The sequence below is a fragment of the Panthera pardus genome, unplaced genomic scaffold (genome assembly GCF_024362965.1).
Source record: "Panthera pardus isolate Hobbes unplaced genomic scaffold, ASM2436296v1 HiC_scaffold_13, whole genome shotgun sequence".
In the NCBI taxonomy this organism is placed as follows: domain Eukaryota; kingdom Metazoa; phylum Chordata; class Mammalia; order Carnivora; family Felidae; genus Panthera; species Panthera pardus.
In genome coordinates this window covers 203756732-203777164 of record NW_026526688.1, presented here as the reverse complement: position 1 = coordinate 203777164, position 20433 = coordinate 203756732, and the positions used below count along the sequence as shown (strand labels likewise).

At 54.6% G+C, this 20433-nt stretch overlaps 1 protein-coding gene and 1 long non-coding RNA gene across 3 annotated transcripts in view; one reads left to right on the top strand and one right to left on the bottom strand.

Moving 5' to 3' along the window:
* Window positions 1-5477, bottom strand: part of LETM1 (leucine zipper and EF-hand containing transmembrane protein 1) — a 39810-nt gene extending 34333 nt beyond the window's left edge. Inside the window, exon 1 of the mRNA XM_019453893.2 lies at window positions 5177-5477. Within this exon, the coding sequence (XP_019309438.2) occupies window positions 5177-5255 (79 nt within the window). The 5' untranslated portion in view covers window positions 5256-5477. The remainder of the gene's footprint in view (window positions 1-5176) is intronic.
* A 151-nt stretch (window positions 5478-5628) lies between these two features.
* Window positions 5629-14757, top strand: LOC109269779 (uncharacterized). Of its 2 annotated transcripts, none has more exons than XR_008421888.1 (5): window positions 5629-5934; window positions 6320-6436; window positions 7711-7863; window positions 8725-8849; window positions 13737-14757. It is a non-coding gene; the product is annotated as an uncharacterized LOC109269779 (long non-coding RNA). The 2 variants fall into 2 exon arrangements; XR_002081262.2 differs by having other exon boundaries at window positions 5631-5934; window positions 7711-7843.
* Window positions 14758-20433: the final 5676 nt, after the last annotated feature.

The following is a 20433-nucleotide window of genomic DNA, read 5'->3' as shown; positions in this document are numbered from 1 at the left end:
CGTTTTATACCAACACCACCTTTTAGAGCCCGAAAGGGTGCCCCGTGTCTTTCACAGAGTACGTGTCTGGAAGCGTGTTCCGAGTGCCGGAAGGTTTCAGGGTGTTGCTAAGCGAAGGGACACATTAGGAACACGGTGTCTTGGGGTAGCTCTAGGGAAGAAGGGGGACCTGAGGCAGCCCCTGGCCTCACGCACCCCTACCGGGGACACCGGGCTCCACCAGCCGAGGGCCCAGAGCCCGGGCCTGAAGGTCTCCCCGGGCGGGACCCCTCCCTACTCGCTCCAGCTGCTGCGCAGTTGCGCGGGACCCCCCAGTGCACAGACAGCCCCACAGGGCAAGCAAGGGCCTGATCCAAAGGGTCCCCCAACTTCTCTGCCCACAGGAGGGCGAGGGTTATGAGAACCACTCGTAGACCAAACACCGCAAGTAAACCGTATCTTGGATAAACACTACCGCTGAGCGTACAGCACGCTTTTAGGATTTTCGTGTAGTTTTGACACTTTCCCTGAGCATAAATTCCAAGTCCAGTCACACGACCTGTGCTCAGACCCTGTGCTGCGGACACAAGCGGTGGAGGGGACGAGACAGGCACTGGCAATCCTGGGGCGGCAGGGCCACAGGCACCGTGCTGGCAGGGCAGAGCAGGGCTGGAAAGCCGGGCCAGCACCCTAAGACCCTCAGGCAGCAGGAGTGCACAGAGCGGGCTTGGGGTGCCGAGGCCTTACTCGGGGAGCCAGCGTGAGAAGGGAGGAGAGAAGACAGGCACGGCAGGGGACAGGTGCCGACTCCTGGACAAGCTCGGAGCAGACCAGGCAGGGCAGATCCAAGCTGCTCCCAGTGGATCCCCTGGAGACACACACTTCCCCTTGTCACTTTACGTAACTCAGAAGGAGCCCGATGTCATCATAGGCAACTCTCATATTCCCATCAAACATTAAATTTAGGACCTTGTAGTATGAGTGACAGCCTTGTTTTAAGCTGGGGTCTGGGCTCACATGTGGTCACTGGTTCATAAAGTAACCTTTTCCATTTCAAACACCACATTTCCAATCACACCAAGTCTTTCTCACTCTAGCTGAGGACCAAACAGAGGACTCCCAGACTTGGACCAGCCCCCTGCCCTGCACACTCCCCCCCTTGCACCCCTACCCTGGACACCCCCCCACACACACACCCCTGCGCTGGACCAGCCCCCTGCCCTGCACACCCCCCCCACCCCTTGTCCTGGGTCTGCTCTCTGCATCCCTGCCCTGCACACCCTCCATATCCTCTTCCCTGGGCCAGCCCCCTGCCCTGTACACTCCCCCAGTGCACCCCCACCCTGGACACCCACCCCTGCATTCCCATCCTGGGCTGCCCCCCACACCCCTGCCCTACGCACTCCCCTGCACACCGCCCCCCCCCCCAGCAAGCACACAAGCCATCACCCCCAGCAAGCACACAAGCCATCACCCCCAGCAAGCACACAAGCCATCACCCCCAGCAAGCACACAAGCCATCACAGCTCCCAGAGCTGCTGGCCTACCCCCCATCTCTACATTGTGTGAACTGTGCATCCCAGTCCCACCTGGTCCCTTCCCACAATCTCCCCACTCCGAAGGCTTCCCTGGCCCTCTGAGAAACCCCATTCCTGGAGGTGATGGGGACTCTTGAGATATGGCTCATGGGTGGGCCACTCTTTCCTTCTAGAAGTCCTTTTCTTTTGTTTTGTTTTTTTCCCAACAACCCATTCTCCAGCACCAACTGGGCAACCCACGATTCTTTTTTTTTTCCTTTAACGTTTTATTTTATTTTTTGAGAGACAGAGCACGAGCAGGGGAGGGGCACAGAGAAAGGGAGACACAGAATCCAACACAGGCTTGAGGCTCTGAGCTGTCAGCACAGATCCCGACACGGGGCTCGAACTCATGAACTGTGAGATCATGACCTGAGCCACCCAGGCGCCCCAACTACCATTCAATTCTGACTCTATCCGGAGTTAATGCAAACCCACTGGTTAAGCACTCAGCACAAGACTGCTTCACTAGGGACACCAGCTGCAAGCAGGGTCCCCAGGCCACCCACACATCTGCCAGCTACAGATTTGGGGGTTCTTACGATCACCTTCAGTTTTGTTAATTCTCCAGAACAGCACAGAACTCAGCAAAGTGTTCTGCCTACTATTAGAGTTTATTAGACAGGACAGGAAAAACAGCCAGACGGTGAGGTACCCAAGGAAGGTCTCCAAGACTCCTAAGGGCAGGAGCCTCTGTCCCTGTGGGGTCGGCATCTGCAGAAGCCACCAACTCCGAGGCTCCCCAAGCCTCCCTAGTCAAGAGTCATCCTCACTTACCTAGGCGTGACTGACTACAGCCTCGGCCTCTGGTGCCTGAACTCAATCCCCAGATCCCTTCCCATCTCTGAAGGTCGGGGCTGGGCTGGAAGAGCCAAGCCTCTAATCTCAGGTACCTTGTTAGCATAGGTGTGAAGAAAGGGGGCTCATTATAAATAACACAAAACACCCCTTTGTTGCAGGAACTATCAAAGGTTCTAAGAGCTCTGCTGGGAACAGGGACAGGGCACAGACCAAATGTATTTCATCATATCCCACACCTTTCTCCACCTGGTTTCCAGGAGACAGGGCTCTCTGGGTTCTCTCCACCAGCTGCTCCAGGCAGGATCCTCCCTACCCACCCTCCAGCACCTTCCCAGGCACCCTGCATTGGAATACCTGTGAGCATAGGAGACTCTGAGGTCCCTTGAGCACTTCCCATCCAACAGCTCTGAGAACCCAGGGCTTGCCCCGGCCTGCTCCTCCCCGAGTCCTCCCCGAGTCCTCCCCGGTTTCGATAGTCGCCAAAGGCCAAGACCTCACGGCTCTCACCCAGTCTGTGGCAAACCCGGTCAGTCCCCCCGCTACAGGGCCCCAGCCCACTCCCAAGTATGTGCCCCACACAGCAACTTCCAAAGCATGGCACAAAAAGGGGGTGAAAAGTAACTCCCCACTGTGGAGAAATCTGACAAATACTACCTCCGCCCAGTGATCAAGGTCAATACTGACTACAAAACTCATCTTGCTAGCAGGCATCCTAAACACGATGTGATGAGGACATCACACCTGTGATCTTCCTCCCCAAAACACATAACCCCAGTCTAACCATGAAAAAATGCCAAACGTGGGACACCTGGGTGGCTCAGTCGGTTAAGCGTCCGACTTCAGCTCAGGTCATGATCTCATGGTCTGTGAGCTCGAGCCCCGTGTCAGGCTCTGTGCTGACAGCTCAGAGCCTGGAGCCTGCTTCCGATTCTGTGTCTCCCTCTCTCTCTGCCCCTCTCCCACTCACATTCTGTCTCTCAAAAAGAAAAAAGAAAAATTAAAAACTAAGAAAAGAAAAAGAAACAGAAAAAATGCCAAACAAATCCCAATAGAGGGGCATTCTACACTAGATCTAAACAGTCCTCAGAACTGTCAAGGAAAGCCTGAGCAACGTGTCACAGCCAAGACTATAAAGAGAAATAACAACTACATGTAATGTGGTGTCCTGGGTAAGATCCTGGGACAAAGAAAGACATCAGAGTAAAATGTGTGCAAATTAAAGAAGGAAATGTTTCCAACAAATAGAAAAGTACGTGCAGAATAAAGATAGAGTATGTAAATCACAAAACAAGAATCAGAAGAAAGTATGGAACACAACGAAAGGAATCCGAATACAGTATAGGACCTCAGTCGATAATAATGCTTCAAAGTTGGTTTACTAATTACGACAACGAGCCATACTGATAAAAGAAGTTAACGATGGGGAAAAGTGCTCCAGAGAAGGACTGCTGTGCCCAGCTGGGAGTGCCATTTCGGAGGGTTTGGGACTGCGCCCCACGGTCCAGTCTTGGGTCTCACAGGCTCTGGATTCCCTGTTGGTCCCGCAGCAACCCGGAGGTCTGACCCCCTCTCAGCCCCTTCCTGTGTAACACAGAACAGTGCCAACTACAGGAAACGCCGGTGGTCCCAGAACGATGCAACCACAGGACAGACTCCGCTAACTTGTAAACTGTGAACACGCCACAGAGCCGTGAAGTGGCCAAACCATTTTCATTACCATCCTAAACACGGAAAACTCTGAGGGCAGGTGGTAAGATGGGAGGCTGACTGGGCACCTAGACCATTCACACCGTCAGTTCTTGCGGCCCAATGCCCTTCCCATGGCTCCAAAGTTCTAAGAAGCCAACCAGCCATCACTTAAAAATTACAAGAATCGTGTTTCTTGGGAGTGCTTTTGTGAATTGTACAGTACCTTGAAATTTATTTTACTTGAATCTAAATTCTGTAGGGCAAGTCCCAATCTTACAAATAAGGAACTCAGAAAGGTTAATGTCAAAGGGGAGAGAGTCAGAAAGGGGGTGTGGGCTGCTGACATGTGAACCCCTAAGAGCCCCGAGTTAGGTGTGATCTGTGTGGACAGCTAGGGTCACAGAGCCTGGGGGTACAAAGGGGCCAGCCTGGGGCCATGCACAGCAAGGCCTGGGGCCCCTCTACACATGCCCCACACAGTCCTATACGGATATCGGTCCCACGGATGTCCCACAAGGCGGCAGACCCAGGCCGTCTCATGTGAAGAGTCCTAAACGTGGCCCAAGGGCACGACTGTCCTCGTGAGTGAATACCACGTTCCACCAAGCTTAACCACGAGAGGAGCGCCCAGACAGTCCCAGGGCTGGCCATCAGCGCGCTCCCTTCAAAAAACTTTCCCAAACCCGCTCTGGACGCAGCGGCCAGCAGCCGGGCGGCTAAGGTCACAGCGCGAGTGAGTCACAGGCCGCCGCCCGCGCCGGGCCGCCCCGCACGCGGCACTCACGCCCCGGCAACCGGCCGGTCGGGGCGGGGCGGAGGGGCGAGGCCGCCCCAAGTCCCGGCCCGGCGTGACCCCAGCCCCGGGCCGCGCCCGAGCGCCCCGACCCACCCACCCCACCGGGGCGCCGCCTCGCGCCGGGGAGTCGCGGGGCCGCTGGGCCCGAGGCCCTCTGCCGCCCGCCGGTCTCGGCCCCGGCCGGGACACCCGGACCCCCCTGCTCCGGCCCTCTTAACGCCCCTGGCCCCCGGGTCCCATCCCAGCCCCTGGACCCCCGCCGCTGCCGCTGCCGCCGCCGGCCCCGGCGCTGTCCCGGCTCCCAGTCCCCACCCGGCCCCGGCCGGCTGCTTACCCCTCGGGGCGGCGGCGCGGGGCGGCGGCAGGCGAACGGGCCCCCGGCCGCGGCAGCTCCTCAGTAAGATGGACGCCATGTGCCCGGCTGCGGCGGCCGCTCCGGCCTCCTGCTGCTGCCTCCCCGTCCTCCGCGGCGGCCGCGACTGCTCGCCGGCCCGCCGGCGCCTCGGCCCGCCCGCGCGGACGGTTGAGGGCGGCGGTTGGCTCCCGGCGGCCGACACTCAGCTCAACGACCCGGCACCGGCGGCAGCCATGTCCCGGCACAGCGTCCGGCGGCGCGGGGCGGGGCGGCCGGGCCGCCGCTCCCATTGGGCCCCTCGGGCGCCCGCCGCCCGCCAGGTGCGGGGCGGGACCGCGCCTCCGCGGACTACGGGTCCCGGCATGCCCCGCGACGGCCGGCCCCCGAGGGCGCGCGGCATTCTGGGTCTCGGCGCGCAGCCGGCGCGCGGCCGGGCGTGCCCGCTGCGCACGCGTGCTGGGCCCTTCCGCGTCCGAGCGGCGGTGGCTCGGCGTCAGGCCGCGGGGACGCTTTCGGGGAGGGCCCCGCGGAGGGGCGCTGACAGCCCGGCTTGAATGGCTGACCCTTGGTCGGTCTCGGATCCGGCCCAGGGCGGCGCCCCTACCTCGCGGCCCGGCCCACCTGGCTGACCGCTCAAACGCCTGCTCCCAGATCTCTCCGTGCAGGACCTTTGAGCCCCACACTCCCCTTTCCTAAGACGGTGTCCTATCCGCGAAGGTCGTGCGGGGATGGACGAGGTGACGCAGGGAAGGCAGGCTGGGCGAAATGGGGTGGCCAGCTCCTGGGGCCCAGCGGACAAGGTCTTCCCCGGAAGGCCACTCCCACCAGCCTGCGCTCCAGCCCGGTGGCACCAGGCGCTTTCTCGGGACGCGCCACACTGCTTCCGCTCTCCCATGCTTTGCTCCTCTCCGACCTTTTGCTTGGAAGGTGTTTTCCCTCCTTCTGGCCTCTTCTGCCCGACTCTTTTTCGCTAATGTTATCCCAGGGTGCCGCTTGGTGAAGGTCCCGCAGTGCGTACTCAGTGCAAATCTGTTCTCCGGGGTGCGCGAATGTGGAACTCCTGGTCTTAGCAGGCTCCCCACTCTAAAGAGACTGAATTTGGCTGAATGGCGTTCTCCCTAGGAGGCTCCTCCAGCACTCAGCCCTCACCGTCAGGAAGAAATAGCCCGCCTGAAGTGGTTTTCCTGCACCAGAACTGCCTGACGCTGGACTGGGATGGGTCTGCAGTCCCCATCTCAGGTGGGAGAAAATGGAGCTAGGTAGTACAGGGCACTTGGGAGATGATAGGCGGCGCTTGCATTGGCACTGGGCAGTGAGACTTCAACTGCAGTTAATCTAAGCACGTGGATTCCTGAAACTGAAGCCTCCAAAGCCAAAAATACCATAAAGCCAGGCTTCTTTTCTATACATTCCCCAGGAGGCAAGGATGGGATAAGGAAGGGCAATCGTTGTCCCCCTACCCAGGGTCAGGTCTGAGTCCTGGCAAATAGGTGCTCAGGACCAGACAGAACTGGTCTTTCAAAGCCGCAAGTGCAGGAGAAAGCTTGTGTTAGTGCTGGTAGCTGGCGTTGGCCCTCAGCTCCCGAAGGCTCTGTTCCAAAGCCATCAAGGGGCAAGGAGGCAGGCCCCACAGGGGGAATGAGAAGTCCATGGGACTCTGAAGGACAGTGAGTGGAGGGAAAGCCCCACTTGCCTCAGTATTGCCCCAGGGGTTGAGGGACTGGTGTGAGGAAATGTGGCAACATCGTTCACTTCCCCTTGGGATGTTTCACCCCTGGCCTAGCCAGGTTGCATGAGAGGGAGAAGCCAAAAATAGGGTGTCCACTGAGGGAATGTTGAGGGGGTGGGGGTGGGCGCTTCTGAACACCATCTGGGATGCTTTCTACAGCTCTGCCAGGATAGAGTTTTAGATAAATTAATTTTTTTAGGTTTATTTATTTTTGAGAGAGAGACAGCATGAGCAGGGGAGGGGCAGAGAGAAAGGGAGGGAGAATCCTAAGCAGGTTCTGCACTGTCGGCACAGAGCCTGAGGTGGGGTATGAACCCACGAAACCACGAGATCATGACCTGAGCCAGAACCAAGAGTCAGATGCTCAACCAGCTGAGCCACCCAGATACCCCTAGAGAAATTCATTTTTTCAAGAGTAACTTTAAACTTTGGGTTTTCTAGTTAGGTAAGGAGCATGTGCTTATTATAACAAGTTTGTAAAAAATACAAAGAAACAAGTGGAGGGGCGCCTGTGCCTCTTGATCTCAGGATCATGAGTTCAAGCCCCATGTTGGGCATAGAGCTTGTTTAACAAAATAATAATAATTTTTTTTTTTTAAAAAGAAGTAGAAATCTGGCATCCTGCCAGCTTGCCGTGCATACCCTTTAAGCCGTATGAACAGCTGCCTTCCTGCCCTGCCCCTCATGCAGTAGGTCCAAGTGCACAGAATCCTGGCACAGAAGGTCTGGTTTTGTATCATGGACCCTTTTCTCTCTTTTCTTTCTCTCTTCTCTTTTTTTACAGGCCTTTTGATTTTCCCTGTGCTCCCCACAAGTTGAACACAACTTTCCGTAGTCGCTCCACGTTTACACAAGTGACAAGACTTCAGAGAAACAGGGTGGAATATTCAGGCAGCACAGGTGTCCCAGCTAGGGAGGTCAGAGAATCTAGCTAGGGGTGAGGCCAGGAGTCAGGTTAGGGGTGGGGGGGAGGTCATGTTAGACATCTGGTTAGGGAGGCAGGTTAGGGAGGCAAGATTAGGGATGTGTGTGTTTGGGTCGTGTTAGACATCTGATTAGGAGGCAGGTTGGGAATGGGGGGGTGGTCATGAGGCGGGTTAGGAGGCAGATCAGGGATCAGAGAAAGACCCCGCTATGTGCTGTAGTGCAGCCACGATCAGGCTCAGAGCAGGTGAAGCTGGATTTGACGGGGTTGGAGTTTTTCCCAGAAGCGTGACAAAGGAGGAGAGGGACAGTGGAGTAAAGATGTGTGCAGAAGAGTGGCCATAAGGCTTGACTGGGAAATTTAAACTGGGGCGGGGGGTGGGGGAAGGGTGGAAGAGCTGGGAGCAGTGCCGGACGGTGGGAAGCGGCAGGACCCCTGGCCTGTGGAGGCTGCTCATCCTGAAGAGGGTTTGGACTCAGGTACCAGAGCAAGAGGGGGGTGCTCACAGTGGGTGGTGGGTGGCCCACATTTATTGGCCACGGCAGGGGCTAGGAAGTGAGCCCGGGAGAGGAGCCTCAAGTGAGGCTGGAGGCCAATGTCCTTGGGTAGAAGAGCCAGGACGCCTTTGAGTGCCATGGGAAAGGCATGCCTTCCTCCGACTGAAAGCAGGCTCACCGGGCACACGCAGCAGAAGGGGTGGGCGCTGGCCTCCAGCCCCCTCTCACCTGTCAGAACAACCTGCGTGACGGGGCAGTGGCCCGGGCTCGGGTATGGAAGAGATATTCATTTGAGTCGTGAGTACTCAAGAATGGTGTCTGTGGGGCTGAGACAGAGCCCATGGCCACGCCCGTTCTCTCCCTGTCTCTGTAACAGAACGTTGGGTTTTCCGTCCACCAGCCTCCCTTGACCCTTCTTCCTTCTGCCTGCAAAGCACTGAGGGTGATGGGATGGAAAGAAAGGACCCTGGACTGCCAACCTTGGACTTGTTTGACTTAAAAGTGAGAAAACATCTATCTTTTCTCAGTCACTGTTATTTGAAGGTGTTTCTGTGTATAAAGGTGAATTTAATCATAACGGATTCAAGGAAAAATCCCTAAAAGCTAGATTGCTGAGTCAATGTGATGCAAATGTACATTTTTGTAAACTTTTAAAATGAAAGGTTTTAACTTTAAAATAAACTTTAAATTTTACTCGTATGTAAAGTGTACATACCTATGTATGTAGAGTGAAGTGGTCGAGTCCTAAGCGAACAGTCTGAAGCGTTTCCCTGTTGTGCGCACACTCATGCTGGCCCTCTCCCATCAAGGCAGAAGGCCGCCAGCGCTCCAGAAGCCTCTCATGCCCCCTCTGTTGTCACCCCTTCTCAGACACCACCTTCCACTCTAACTGCTGCCTCAAAACCACTTTGGCCTGTTTTGTGTTTGTTGGTTTTTAATTTATTAAAAAAAAATTTTTTTACATTTATTTATTTTTAAGAGACAGAGACAGAGCGCGAGTGGGGGAGGAGCAGAGAAGGAGACACAGAATCCAAAGCAGGCTCCAGGCACTGAGCTGTTAGAGGGGCTTGAGCTCATGAACTGTGAGATCATGACCGGAGCCAAAGTTGGACGCTTAACCAACTGAGGCACCCAGGTGCCCCTGGATCATTTTTTGTAAAATTTTTTTTAATGTTTATTTACTTGTGAGAGAGAGAGAGAGCACGACCGAGCATGAGCGGGGGAGGGGCAGAGAGGTAGGGAGACACAGAATCCAAAGCAGGCTCCAGTCTCTGAGCTGTCAGCACAGAGACCAACATGGGGCTCAAACTCACAAACCCTGAGATCATGACCTGAGCCAAAGTCGGACGCTTAACCGACTGAGCCACCCATGCGCCCCTCTTTTTAATTTATTTTAGAGTGGGGTATCTGGATGGCTCAGTCTGTTAAGCAACTGACTCTTGGTTTCGGCTCTTGAGGTTCACAAGTTCGAGCCCCACGTTGAGCTCCTCTGCCTCGATGATACTGTGGAGCCTGCTCGGGATTCTCTCTCTCTCTCTCTCTCTCCCTCTCTCTCTCTCTCTCTCTCTCTGCCCCTCCCTTGCTTCTCTCTCTCTCAAATAAATAAACTTAAGAAAATTAGAGAGAGCACAAGTGGGGGAGAGGGGCAGAGGGAGAGGGAGAGAATCCCAAGCAGGCTCCACACTCTATAGAGCCCGATGTGGCTTCGATCCCATGACCCTGGGATCATGATCTGAGCCAAAATCAAGAGTCAGACTCTCACTCAACCGACTGAGCCACCCAGGCGCCCCCAGAATATACCTTACTCGACCATTTTTGTTATTGGTAAGGCTTCTGGTCAGCGGTAGACTATTAATAATTAAGTTTGGGGGGAGTCAAAAGTTATACGTGGATTTTCCAGTACACAAGGGTGGAGGGGTTGGTGCCCCTGTTCAAGAGTCAACTGTGGTGGATGCTTTTTAAATCTGGCTACTTTCATTTAACGCTACGTCTCTCAAACTCATCAGCACTGTTGTGAGTCACATTCGTTATTTTTCATTGGTATATACAATCGGGAATTTTTCAATGGGATACACAGTATCCCATTATGTGTTTTAATGAGTATACCACAGCTCATTTTTCAGTGCTGGGAGGGTTGATGGGCCCTCAGCTTTTGGCCAGTGTGAACAACATTGCTATTAATGTTCTCACATGTGCCTTTTTTGCACATACATACAGCTTTGATAGGAGAATTGCTGGTCAGGGGTGTACTTAAATTCAATGTTCGTAGGGACTGACAAATGGTTTCCAAAGGGGTCCTTTCGGCTTAGCCCGCCATCAGCAGAGCAGGAGGGATGCAGCCGCTCCATACCCTCACTGACCCTCAGTTCTGTTGTGACTATGACTATAATTATTCTGGAGGCACATTGTGCTTTCATTTTGCATTTCTTTGCATGACTGAAAATTTTGAGGCGTCCTCTCATTTACCCTCGACCATTTGGACTTGCTATCTTGGGAAGTGTCTATGTAAGTAAGGCTAGTTCTTTGTCAACGTCTCCATTCAGTCATCTGCCTTTTTCTTATTGATTTGTAAGAGTTCTTGGTGTATTCTGGATATGAGTCCTTAGATGTATGTATTGCAAGCATTTTCTTCCTTTCAGTAGATTACCTTTTCAACTCTTAATGGTGTCTTTGAAGAATCATTCTTGATTTTAATGATTTAATCTCTTTTTTGGTGAGTTGAAGAAATTTTTGCTACCCCGAGGTCATGAGGACATTCTTTTATGTTTTGTTCTAGAAACGTAATTGTTTTATATTTCACATGTAGGCTTATGATTATTTAAAATTGGTGTTTGTCTTGTATACTGTAAAGCAGGCATCAGGGTTACTTTTCCCTATGGGTACAAAGTAGATCCAGCACGATTTATTCAGTAGACGGAATCACAGCTACGGAAGATGTCCGTGTCCCATCGTAATCCCAGAATTTGGGAATATGTTGCTTTACGTGGAAAAAGGGATTTTGCAGAGATAATTGTATTAAGGATCTGGAGATGGGATATTATTCCGGAATAGGCAGCTAGGCCAATGTCATCGTAAGCATCCTTAGAAATGGATGACAGAGGCAGGGGTGAAGGGTAGAGGGAGATCTGATACAGAGGAAGAGGTCGGAATGATGCAGCCTTTGCTGGCCTCGAAGGTGAAGGAAGGGCCTTGAGCCGGGGAATGCGAGCAGCCTTCGCAAACTGGCAAAGGTGACAGCATGGGTTCTCTCCTGGAGCCTCCAGAAAGGAATGTGGCCCTGATGACATGTGGTCATCACCCCAGCGAGACCTGCATCAGATCTCTGACCCACAGAACTTGGAGACGATCGGTTTGTGTTGTGCTAAGCCACTCAGTCTGTGAGAACTTGTTACAGAAGCAAACAACTAACATACCCCTGATGCAACCGTGGCACGTCTGTTAGCCAGCAGGTAGCCCGTCGGGACCCTATTCTGTTGCTTGTTGTTTTTGCTACACTTGAGCCAATACCAAGTGGTTTTAGTTACTCTAGCCTTATAACCTGTCTTGGTATATGGTGCTGTCAGACCTCCAGTTTCTTCTTCTTCAAGCCTGTTTGGATGTGTGTGTGTTTTTTTTTTTAATGGTTATTTATTTTTGAGAAAGAGAGAGCGCAGGAGAGGGGCATAGAGAGGGGGAGAGAGGTTCTCAAGCAGGCTCTGTGCTGGCTGCAGAGAGCCCGATGTGGGGCTTGAATCCACAAACCGTGAGATTATGACCTGAGTCGAAGTCAGACGCTGAACCACCTGTGCCACCCAGGCACCCCTTAAAGATTTTCTTTCGTTCTTCCTTGACCCATCTGGAGTTTCCAGGAATTTCTGCGTGTAGTGTGAGATGCGAGCCCATGTTCATTTTTTACTTGTAGATAACACAGTCCTTTCTCAGGCCTTCTTATTGGATAGTCCTATATCAAAGTTCTACCAGGAAGGTCTGTTTCTGGACTCTCTCTCTCTCTCTGTCTTTTTAAAAGTTAATTAGTCTCCATGCCCAACGTGGGGCTTGAAGTCACAACCCTGGGATCAAGAGTCACATGCTCCTACCGACTGAGCCAGCCAGGTGCCCCTGGACTCTCTTCTCTTCCCTTCTCTCTCATTGGCCGGCTGTTCCCTGGACCACTAACCATTCTGAACTGAGGCACAGTCCCCCTGCCACTAACCTCCATGAGCCTCTGGCAAGTCAGTGCATTCACATAGCTCTTTCCTTTTTGGGGAAAGTTCATAGAGTGGGCTATTTGGATTGCGGTTGTTTAGGGCCCCTGACTCTCTCCATGCTGCGGGCCCTTCCGGGTTGAGCAGGAAGTGCCTATGTGTGCTTGCACCCCAGCAGGGCTGCTTGGGGTTTGCTGAGCTTCTTGGATATGTAAGTCAATGTTTTTGTCAACTTTGGAAGTTTCGCCATTATTTTGACAACTGTTTTTTTTTTTTTTTTTTCCTGTGTCAGTCCTACCTTTCTCTCCTTCTCAGGTTCTTTTTGTTTTTTATGAAGTTTTTTTTTTTTAATGTTTGTTGATTTAAAAATTTTTTTTAATTTTTTTTATTTATTTTTGAGACAGAGAGAGACAGAGCACGAATGGGGGAGGGGCAGAGAGAGAGGGAGACACAGAATCGGAAGCAGGCTCCAGGCTCGGAGCCACCCAGGCGCCCCATGTTTGTTGATTTTTTAAGAGAGAGAGAGAGAGAGAGAGAGAGAGAGAGACAGAGCGCAAGTGGGGGAGGGGAAGAGAGAGAAGGAGACACAGAATCCGAAGCAGGCTCCAGGCTGTCACCACAGAGCCTGACACGGGGCTCGAACTCAAACCGAGAGATCATGACCTGAGCCAAAGTCGGGTGCTTAACCGACTGAGCCACCCAGGCACCCCATCTCCTTCTCAGGTTCTAACACACATATGTTAACCCTTTAATATTGTCCAGCAGGTGCCTGAGACAGCTTGCTCATGTTCTTCAACATTTTCCTGTTCTTCAGATTGGATAATGACCCTTAGTCTGTCTTTAAATTCACTCTTCTATCAGCTTCAGTCTGCTGTGAAGCCCATATGGTGATTTTTTTTGTCATTTGTAGGATTTTTATTTGGTACTTTTTAACAGCTTCTATTTTCTATTGAGATTTCTCTTCATTCATTAGGCCATACTTTCCTTTAATTATTGAGTATCTTAAAACAACTGCCTTAAAGTTTTTCTCTGTCAAACCTAAAATGGGGCTCAGGGTTGACTTCTGTCGATTGTCTTTTTTTCTCCTTGATAATAGCCACATCTCCTGTTTTCTTTGCATGCTGAGTGACTTTATCGTTCATTGGTTGTTGTGGATAATACGGTATAGTCTCTAGATTCTGTTATCTTCTTTTGACGACGACAGTGTGCGCTTTCCGAGGCCAGATCACTCAGAGCTCTGCAGCTTGCGCCTTCTTTCCTGCGGATTCCCACTCCAGGGGACGCCAGCCCTGTGTTGGGAGGACACTGGTGCAGCTTGTGGAGAGGCCCCTGTGGGGTGGAACGGAGGCCGCCTGCCAATAGCCAGAAACACCCGAGTCAGCCATCTTGGTAGCCCACCTGCCTCCCCAAAGCTGGCTCACCCACCCTGAATTCCCCACCAAAGAAACCGCACGTGATAACCGATGTCTACTGTTGTTTTCAATCATTAAGTTTTGGGGCAACGTGACACATGACAATCAAGAATAGACAAGTTCCCGGGGCATGGATCCCGGTGTCTCTGCCATGCGCCAGAGACGTTCATGGGCTTGGACGAGGTGTCCACTCCAGCGGGCCCAGAGCTCCCACGACAGTTGTTCTCTGGCAAGCCTGGAGGCCTCACCATCCGTGCAGCCCCGTCCTCAGCCAAGGACAGTGGGAACTCTGAGACTCCCCTCTCCACGGATTCCAGCAGCACCACTGCGTCCTCAGCTCAGTAATACGGGGTGGCCTGGCTGGACGCCAGGGTGGGAGACTGCCACAGTAGCAAGCTGGGGTGGGCAAGGTGGACCTCGGGAATTTCCCTTCCCTGGGGATTGCAGTCCTGCATTTCCTGTTTTTCACACCTGAGAAGGGCTGCCTCATCTGTTTTGTCCATGTTAATGATTGGTTACAGTGGAGGGCCAGTCTGGCACAGGATTCTCTCCAATAGCCCATACGGAAGCCTCAATCAAATTTGTTTTTTTCAAAGGCAAGCTCTTTCTACATTTGTGGGCAACCTGGTGAGCTCTGAATCAAGCCTAGAATTTAGTTAGTGGTAATGGACTGACGTTGGTTTCTTAGTTGTGATAAAGCTACCACGGAAATGTAAGGTGTGGACATTAAAGGAAATGGGTGGGGGGAGCTCTGTGTCATCTGTGCATCTTTCCTGTAAATGTGACATTATTGCAATAAAAAATGTTAAATGATCCATCTGGCTGGTACAGGAGTGAGGGAGAGAGGCCAGGCTCTGTGTCCCGTGTGGCTTCCCAGCAGGCTGGCTCTGAATGGCCGCTCCTGCTGTCTCCGGTCAGCCCCCAACTCAGGCTGGTGAAGCCGGTCACTAGTCCAGAACAGCCGTGGTCCAAAGCGTCCCCCAAGCTGTTACCAGTGCTTACAATTCCCGGCAGGCCCAGGGCTTGGGAAGACCTTTCATGTTCTTCTCTTTGTTGTTTCGGGTTTTGAATTCCTGCAATCTTCATAATTAGAAAAAGAAGTGCTACTTTAGCAAAAGCCTGAATGAGTGGGCAGCGCTGGCCGCAGCCCTGACCCGAGTGGTCCTCGACCTGGGGCAGTCCCCGCGGAGGACGAGGGTGCGGGGGCCGCCGGAGGGACGGGCGCGGCATGGCGTAGGTGGCCCCTCCTCTCATCACTGTCCTCGGTGCTGCGGCATCGCTTCCTTCCCTCCGCCGAGGCTGCAGAGACCCAACCCGCCGGCAGCCGGGCCACGGGAGGTCGGAGGCAGGAAGAAGCGCCCCAGGAGCGGGGAGCGGGCGGGGCCGGAGCGGTGGGCGGGGCCTCGAGGCGCGTGGCCAATGGGCCGGGCGGGGCTTGTGGGGCGGGGCCAGGGCGGAGGCAGCCCCGCGTCCCCGGCTGGGGCAGGTCCCTAACCTCTGGGGTCGCCCGGCGGCCGCCTCTCTATCCCGCGGCCGGATCGCGCGGACTTGCCTGCCCGGCTACACGCGCCCCCCCTCGGCGCCCACCCCCACGCCGCGGCTGCCCGCGCCATCCCCCCCGCCCCCCCCCCCAGCCGGGCGTGCCCCGCGCTTCCTCGAGGGAAGGCCGCCGGGCAAATGGGAGCATGTGCCCTCAGGGAGGCGGGCTCTGACCTCACGCGGCCATTGCTTCCTGCCAGCCGCTCCCCACGGGCGCTGCCCTACTGCCCCGCTGTGCACACGGAAGCCTCACACCCTGCCCAAGGTCGTACAGCTAGTGAGAGAGATGTGGGTTGAACGGTGTCCGCCCAAAGATATGTCCAAGTCCTAACCCCCCTGCCTGTGAATGCGACTTTATTTGGAAATAGGGCCTTTGCAGATGCAATCAAATAAGGATGAAGTTCTTAGGGGGGGCCCTAATCCAATGACTGGCGTCCTTAAGAGAAAATAGGGGTACCTGGCAGGCCCAGTTGGTGGAGCATGAGATTCTTGGTTGGGGTTATGAGTTGGGAGTCCCAACTTTGGGTATAGAGACTCAAAAAAAGTCTTTGAAAAAAAAAAAAAAAAGAGGGGATGCCTGGGTGGCTCAGTCCATTAAGCAACCGACTTTCGATTCTGGCTCAGGTCATGATCTTGCTGTCTGTGTGATCAGACTCCACATCAGGCAGAGCCTGCTTGGAATTCTCTCACTCCTTGTCTTTCTGCCCCTTTTCGGCTTGTGTGCAAGCTCGCTCTCTCTCTCTTTCTCCTTCAACAATCTTTAAAAAATAAAATCTTAAAAAAAAAAAAAAAGGAAGATAAAACAGACAGGTGGACACACAGAAGGAGGCTGTGTGAAGACAGAGCCCAGGAGTGGACCGATGCCAAGGCAAGCCTAGGGACACCAAGTACTGCCCATCATCACCAGAAGCTGGGAAGGGACCAGGAAAGATGCCCCCTGAGAGCCTCAGAGGGAGCATGGCCCTACATGCGCCCGAGCTTCAGGCTTCTGGACTCCACAACTGTGAAACAGTAACTGTGTTGTTTGATGGCACTTTAGTGGGGCCCTAAACTACCTGTTAAAGTGCAACCAGGACTAGGAGACTGGCCATCCAGGTCCAGGCAGCAGTGCCACCTGGAGATAAACACAGAGTTATTTGTGCCTTCCAGAGGGACTCAGCCAGCCTGGGAGGAGTCAAGGAAGGCTTCTGGAGAAAGTAGTCTCCCAGCTCAGATCTGATGTGCGGGCAGGGGGAGAAGAAGTTCAATTTGACATCCAACAAGGGTGGGTGGGTGTGGCTGTCCAAGGGGTGACATCCAGCGGGGAGGGAGTCAGCTTCAGACACTGGAGCTCTGGGGAGAGAGCTGGGCTGGAGAGGCACAGGCAGTGTCCTTCCCACTCTTGAAAGTCCAACACTGGCTGAGGAGTGGGTTTTGTGTGAAGGACACGGAGAAGTCATAGCAGGATTTTATTTTTATTTTTTATTTTGTTAATGTTTATTTTCGAGACAGAGAGAGAGTGCATGTGCAAGGCAGAGGAAGGGCAGAGAAAGGGAGACAGAAGATCTAAAGCGGGCTCTGCACTGACAGCAGAGAGCCCGATGTGGGGCTCAGACTCACCAACCTTGAGATCTTGACCCGAGCCGAAGACAGACGCTTAACTGACTGAGCCACCTGGCGCCCCAAGGAGTCAAGCAGGATTTTAAACAGTTGGCTGACATGGTCAGTTTTGTGGTTTAGGAAAATTCCCTGCTCTGTACTGACGGTGGGGAGCCTGCTTGGGATTCTCTTTCCGCCCCTCCCCCACTCATGCGCATGCTCTATCTCAAAATAAATAAAACTTAAAAAAGAAAAAGAGGGGCGCCTGGGTAACTCAGTTGAGCTTCCGACTTCGACTTCGGCTCAGTCATGATCTCACGGCTCATGGGTTCGAGCTCTGTGGCAGGCTCTGTGCTGACAGCTCAGAGCCTGGAGCCTGCTGGGGATCCCGTCTCCCTCTCTCTCTGTCCCTCCCCTGCTCACATTCTCTCTCTCTCTCTCTCTCTCTCAAAAATAAAATAAACATTAAAAAAACACACAAAAGAAACATTCTCCTGGTTGAATGCAGAGCATGGACTGGAGGGGGCCAAGGCTGCCTCCTACTGGAGAGAGGCTGGATTAGAAGGGACGTAGGAAGTGGAGTCCCTGGAGGGTGTGGGGGAATGCTAGGTGGGGTCTCCAGGAAGCGGCTTTTGGGGGCAGGAGGGTCTGTGTTTGCCTCCAGGACCGGACCCTGGTCTTGGGCTTTGGTTTGCTCTTGGAGGTGACCACTGAGACTCTGATGACAGGTGCTTCAGGCCTCTGGGAGGCTCTGGGGGGGTCAGCCCCAAGGTGGAAGGAGAGAGGGTGGACAAACCTCCTGCTCAGGCCTCTTAGCCAGGACTTGGTTGGGAGACTCCTCAGCCAGGCTTCAGTCCACATGTCTATCTTCCCTGCCTGACAGCGACCCCCAAGCAACGGAGGGTTGGCCACTGTGGCCCTGAGGAGCCTTGCAGTGCTGCCTGCTGGCTCCTGGTGGCTGTCCCAGCAGACTGAAGTGGCCCTCGGGCCAGGTGGGAGCACAGGCAGAGCCAGACCTCGGAAAAGGCAAGTTTCCAAGTCTGGAGAGTGTAGCGAGTGGGCAGGGCTGGGAAGGGGCTGCTGGGAAGGTGGGGTGCGGGGAGCCCCCCCCCCCCCCCGCTCTGCCTGGGCTGGGGGAAGGGCCTCTATTCCTTCCCCTCCTTGGAGGCAGGGGCCACCTGGGGCATGGGAGGAGGGGTGGCTTAAGACTGCCAGTTTCCACTTGGAAGCCCTCTTTATTTGGCCAGGGATGGAGAAAGGCTGGGGTCAGAGTGCACACATCCCCATGGAAACAGCGATGAGCCTGGCCCCTCAGGGACCCTGGCCCTGGCAGGGGATGGGGCTCCTTGGGCTCAGGGGCCCGGGCTCTGCTTTTGGCAGCAGCTCTTCCGGGGAGGTCAGGCGGTGAGCTGCAGGGCCTGTGGTGGGGAGAAGCAGGGAGGCAGAGAGTGCTTCAGCCACGGCCGCACTGGAAACAAGAGGGAGACTGCAGTGTGCCTCCTGGAGCCGCATGCCCAGAGTAGGCGGCTAGTGGAAGGCAGGCGGCTAGAGGGGCACAGCAGCAGACCTCGTGTTCAGGGGACTCCCCGCTCCTCTCGAGCCCTTGTTTTGTCTGCTGCTGCCAGCAGGCAGGCCTGGAGTCCTCTGGTTCTAAAGGCCTTGCCCAGCTGGCCTTGCCTGAGAAGGTGGGAGGGGTGCCGTGGGAGCTGAGATGGAGGGCAGCCGAACCCCACCAGGCCAGAGCGGGGCAGCGCTCGCTCCATCATCTGTTAATCGCCCGCCTCTGAGTACGGAGTTTTTGTCCAGAGAAACGACAGGAGTCTCTTTGAGACCCCGCCCCAGCTGCTGCCGTCCCTGTGTGTCTGGGATCCCTCTGGGCCCACCGGGCTTGGGGCTGTGCCTCTCATGGCGCTCCCCCGCACGCCTGGGGCCTGTTTTCCAGGAACATGTTTTCTCAGCCTGTCCCGCACGGAACTACCCAGGCTCTCAGAATTGCCAAGCTCTGTACGCACTGAAATAGCCACCCCCGGGACGACTGCCTACCTGTGGAAGCCTCACACGTGAACACCTGTGGGGGGCACAGATGTACCCGCGCACGAAGGCCTCTTCACCCAGCAGTCCATCTGTGCATGGGGGGTGTCCTTAGTCTTCTGAGAGCCTCTTTTTCACACTGAGGGAGACTCAGCCATCGGAAATATGGTCTCCACAGGGCGAGACCCCTGGAGTGTGCAGGGCTGGGGGGCTGTCCTGCTGGTCAGGCTTGGTGAAAAGGGCTCAGGACCTCCTTGAGTCAGCCAGGCTGGGCCCAGGGAGGACTGCACTGGGCGGGAAAAGACCAGCCAGCCCCAAATCACTTTCTTCAAGAGAATCTAAACACACACTTGCATGTTTTGAATAAATTTGCATATTGATCACACTATTCTAAATGCATTTTTTTTTCCTCAGGAGAGGAGCTTTAATTCCAAATCTGTGAAATCAAATGAGAGATGGTGGTATCTGTCTTGTACTACGAGATTTATAAGACAGTTTTCAGGTTTGTTCCCCAGAGGGATCCTGGGCCCCCAGAAAGGACAAGGACACCTATTCTCCCCACAGCCAGACAGATACCAAGGCCAAATGGGAGCATGAATGAGCCACCGCCCAGCTGGACACCTTGCCAGGAGCTCCGGTGGAGTCTGGCAGTGACTGCTGGGGGGTCTCTTCAGTTATCTCGGGATCTCCAGCACCCTGCAAGGACACAGCACACATTAGGACCTCATGTATACCTTTTGGCTGGAAGCGTGAGCAATTCCCTAATTCCTTTCACTTGTGACACTGGGGAGGGTCTCATCCCTGCCCTGGCTTGCCCTATGCCAGTCCCTGCTCTGGTGGGAAGCAGCTTGGAGCCGGTCAGGGTGGGGACTCTGAAGTGCCCACGTCTAACGCAGAGTTTCCTACCAGGGTCCCACATTGGCGGAACTGTATGGACAGCCTTTGTATCCCCAGGCCCTCAGACACGGGACGCGGCTGCTCGGGGAAGGAGACCTGTGGTGAGATGGCTCTTTGCAGCTGAGGCCAACCCCTTAGAACGTGGCGGCTGGGGGCCGAACAGGAAGACCCTGCTTGAAAGGGGACCTGAGCGGCACATCGTCGTGTCCACCATACCGCCCCCTGTCCTTACCACAGCCAGAGTGATCTTCTCAAAGCTGTGCTCTGACCACAGGCTGGCATTCCTAAGCCGCCCTGCCCCGCTGCAGCCTCATTGGAATGGCACATCGCCCAGCAGTTCCAGGGACCGAGTCCTCACTCTGACCACAGATCCCCCACTCCACCCAGCTCCAGGCCAGACTTGAGACTGGGGACGGGGTGGGGAACCGCTGAATCCACGCCCTG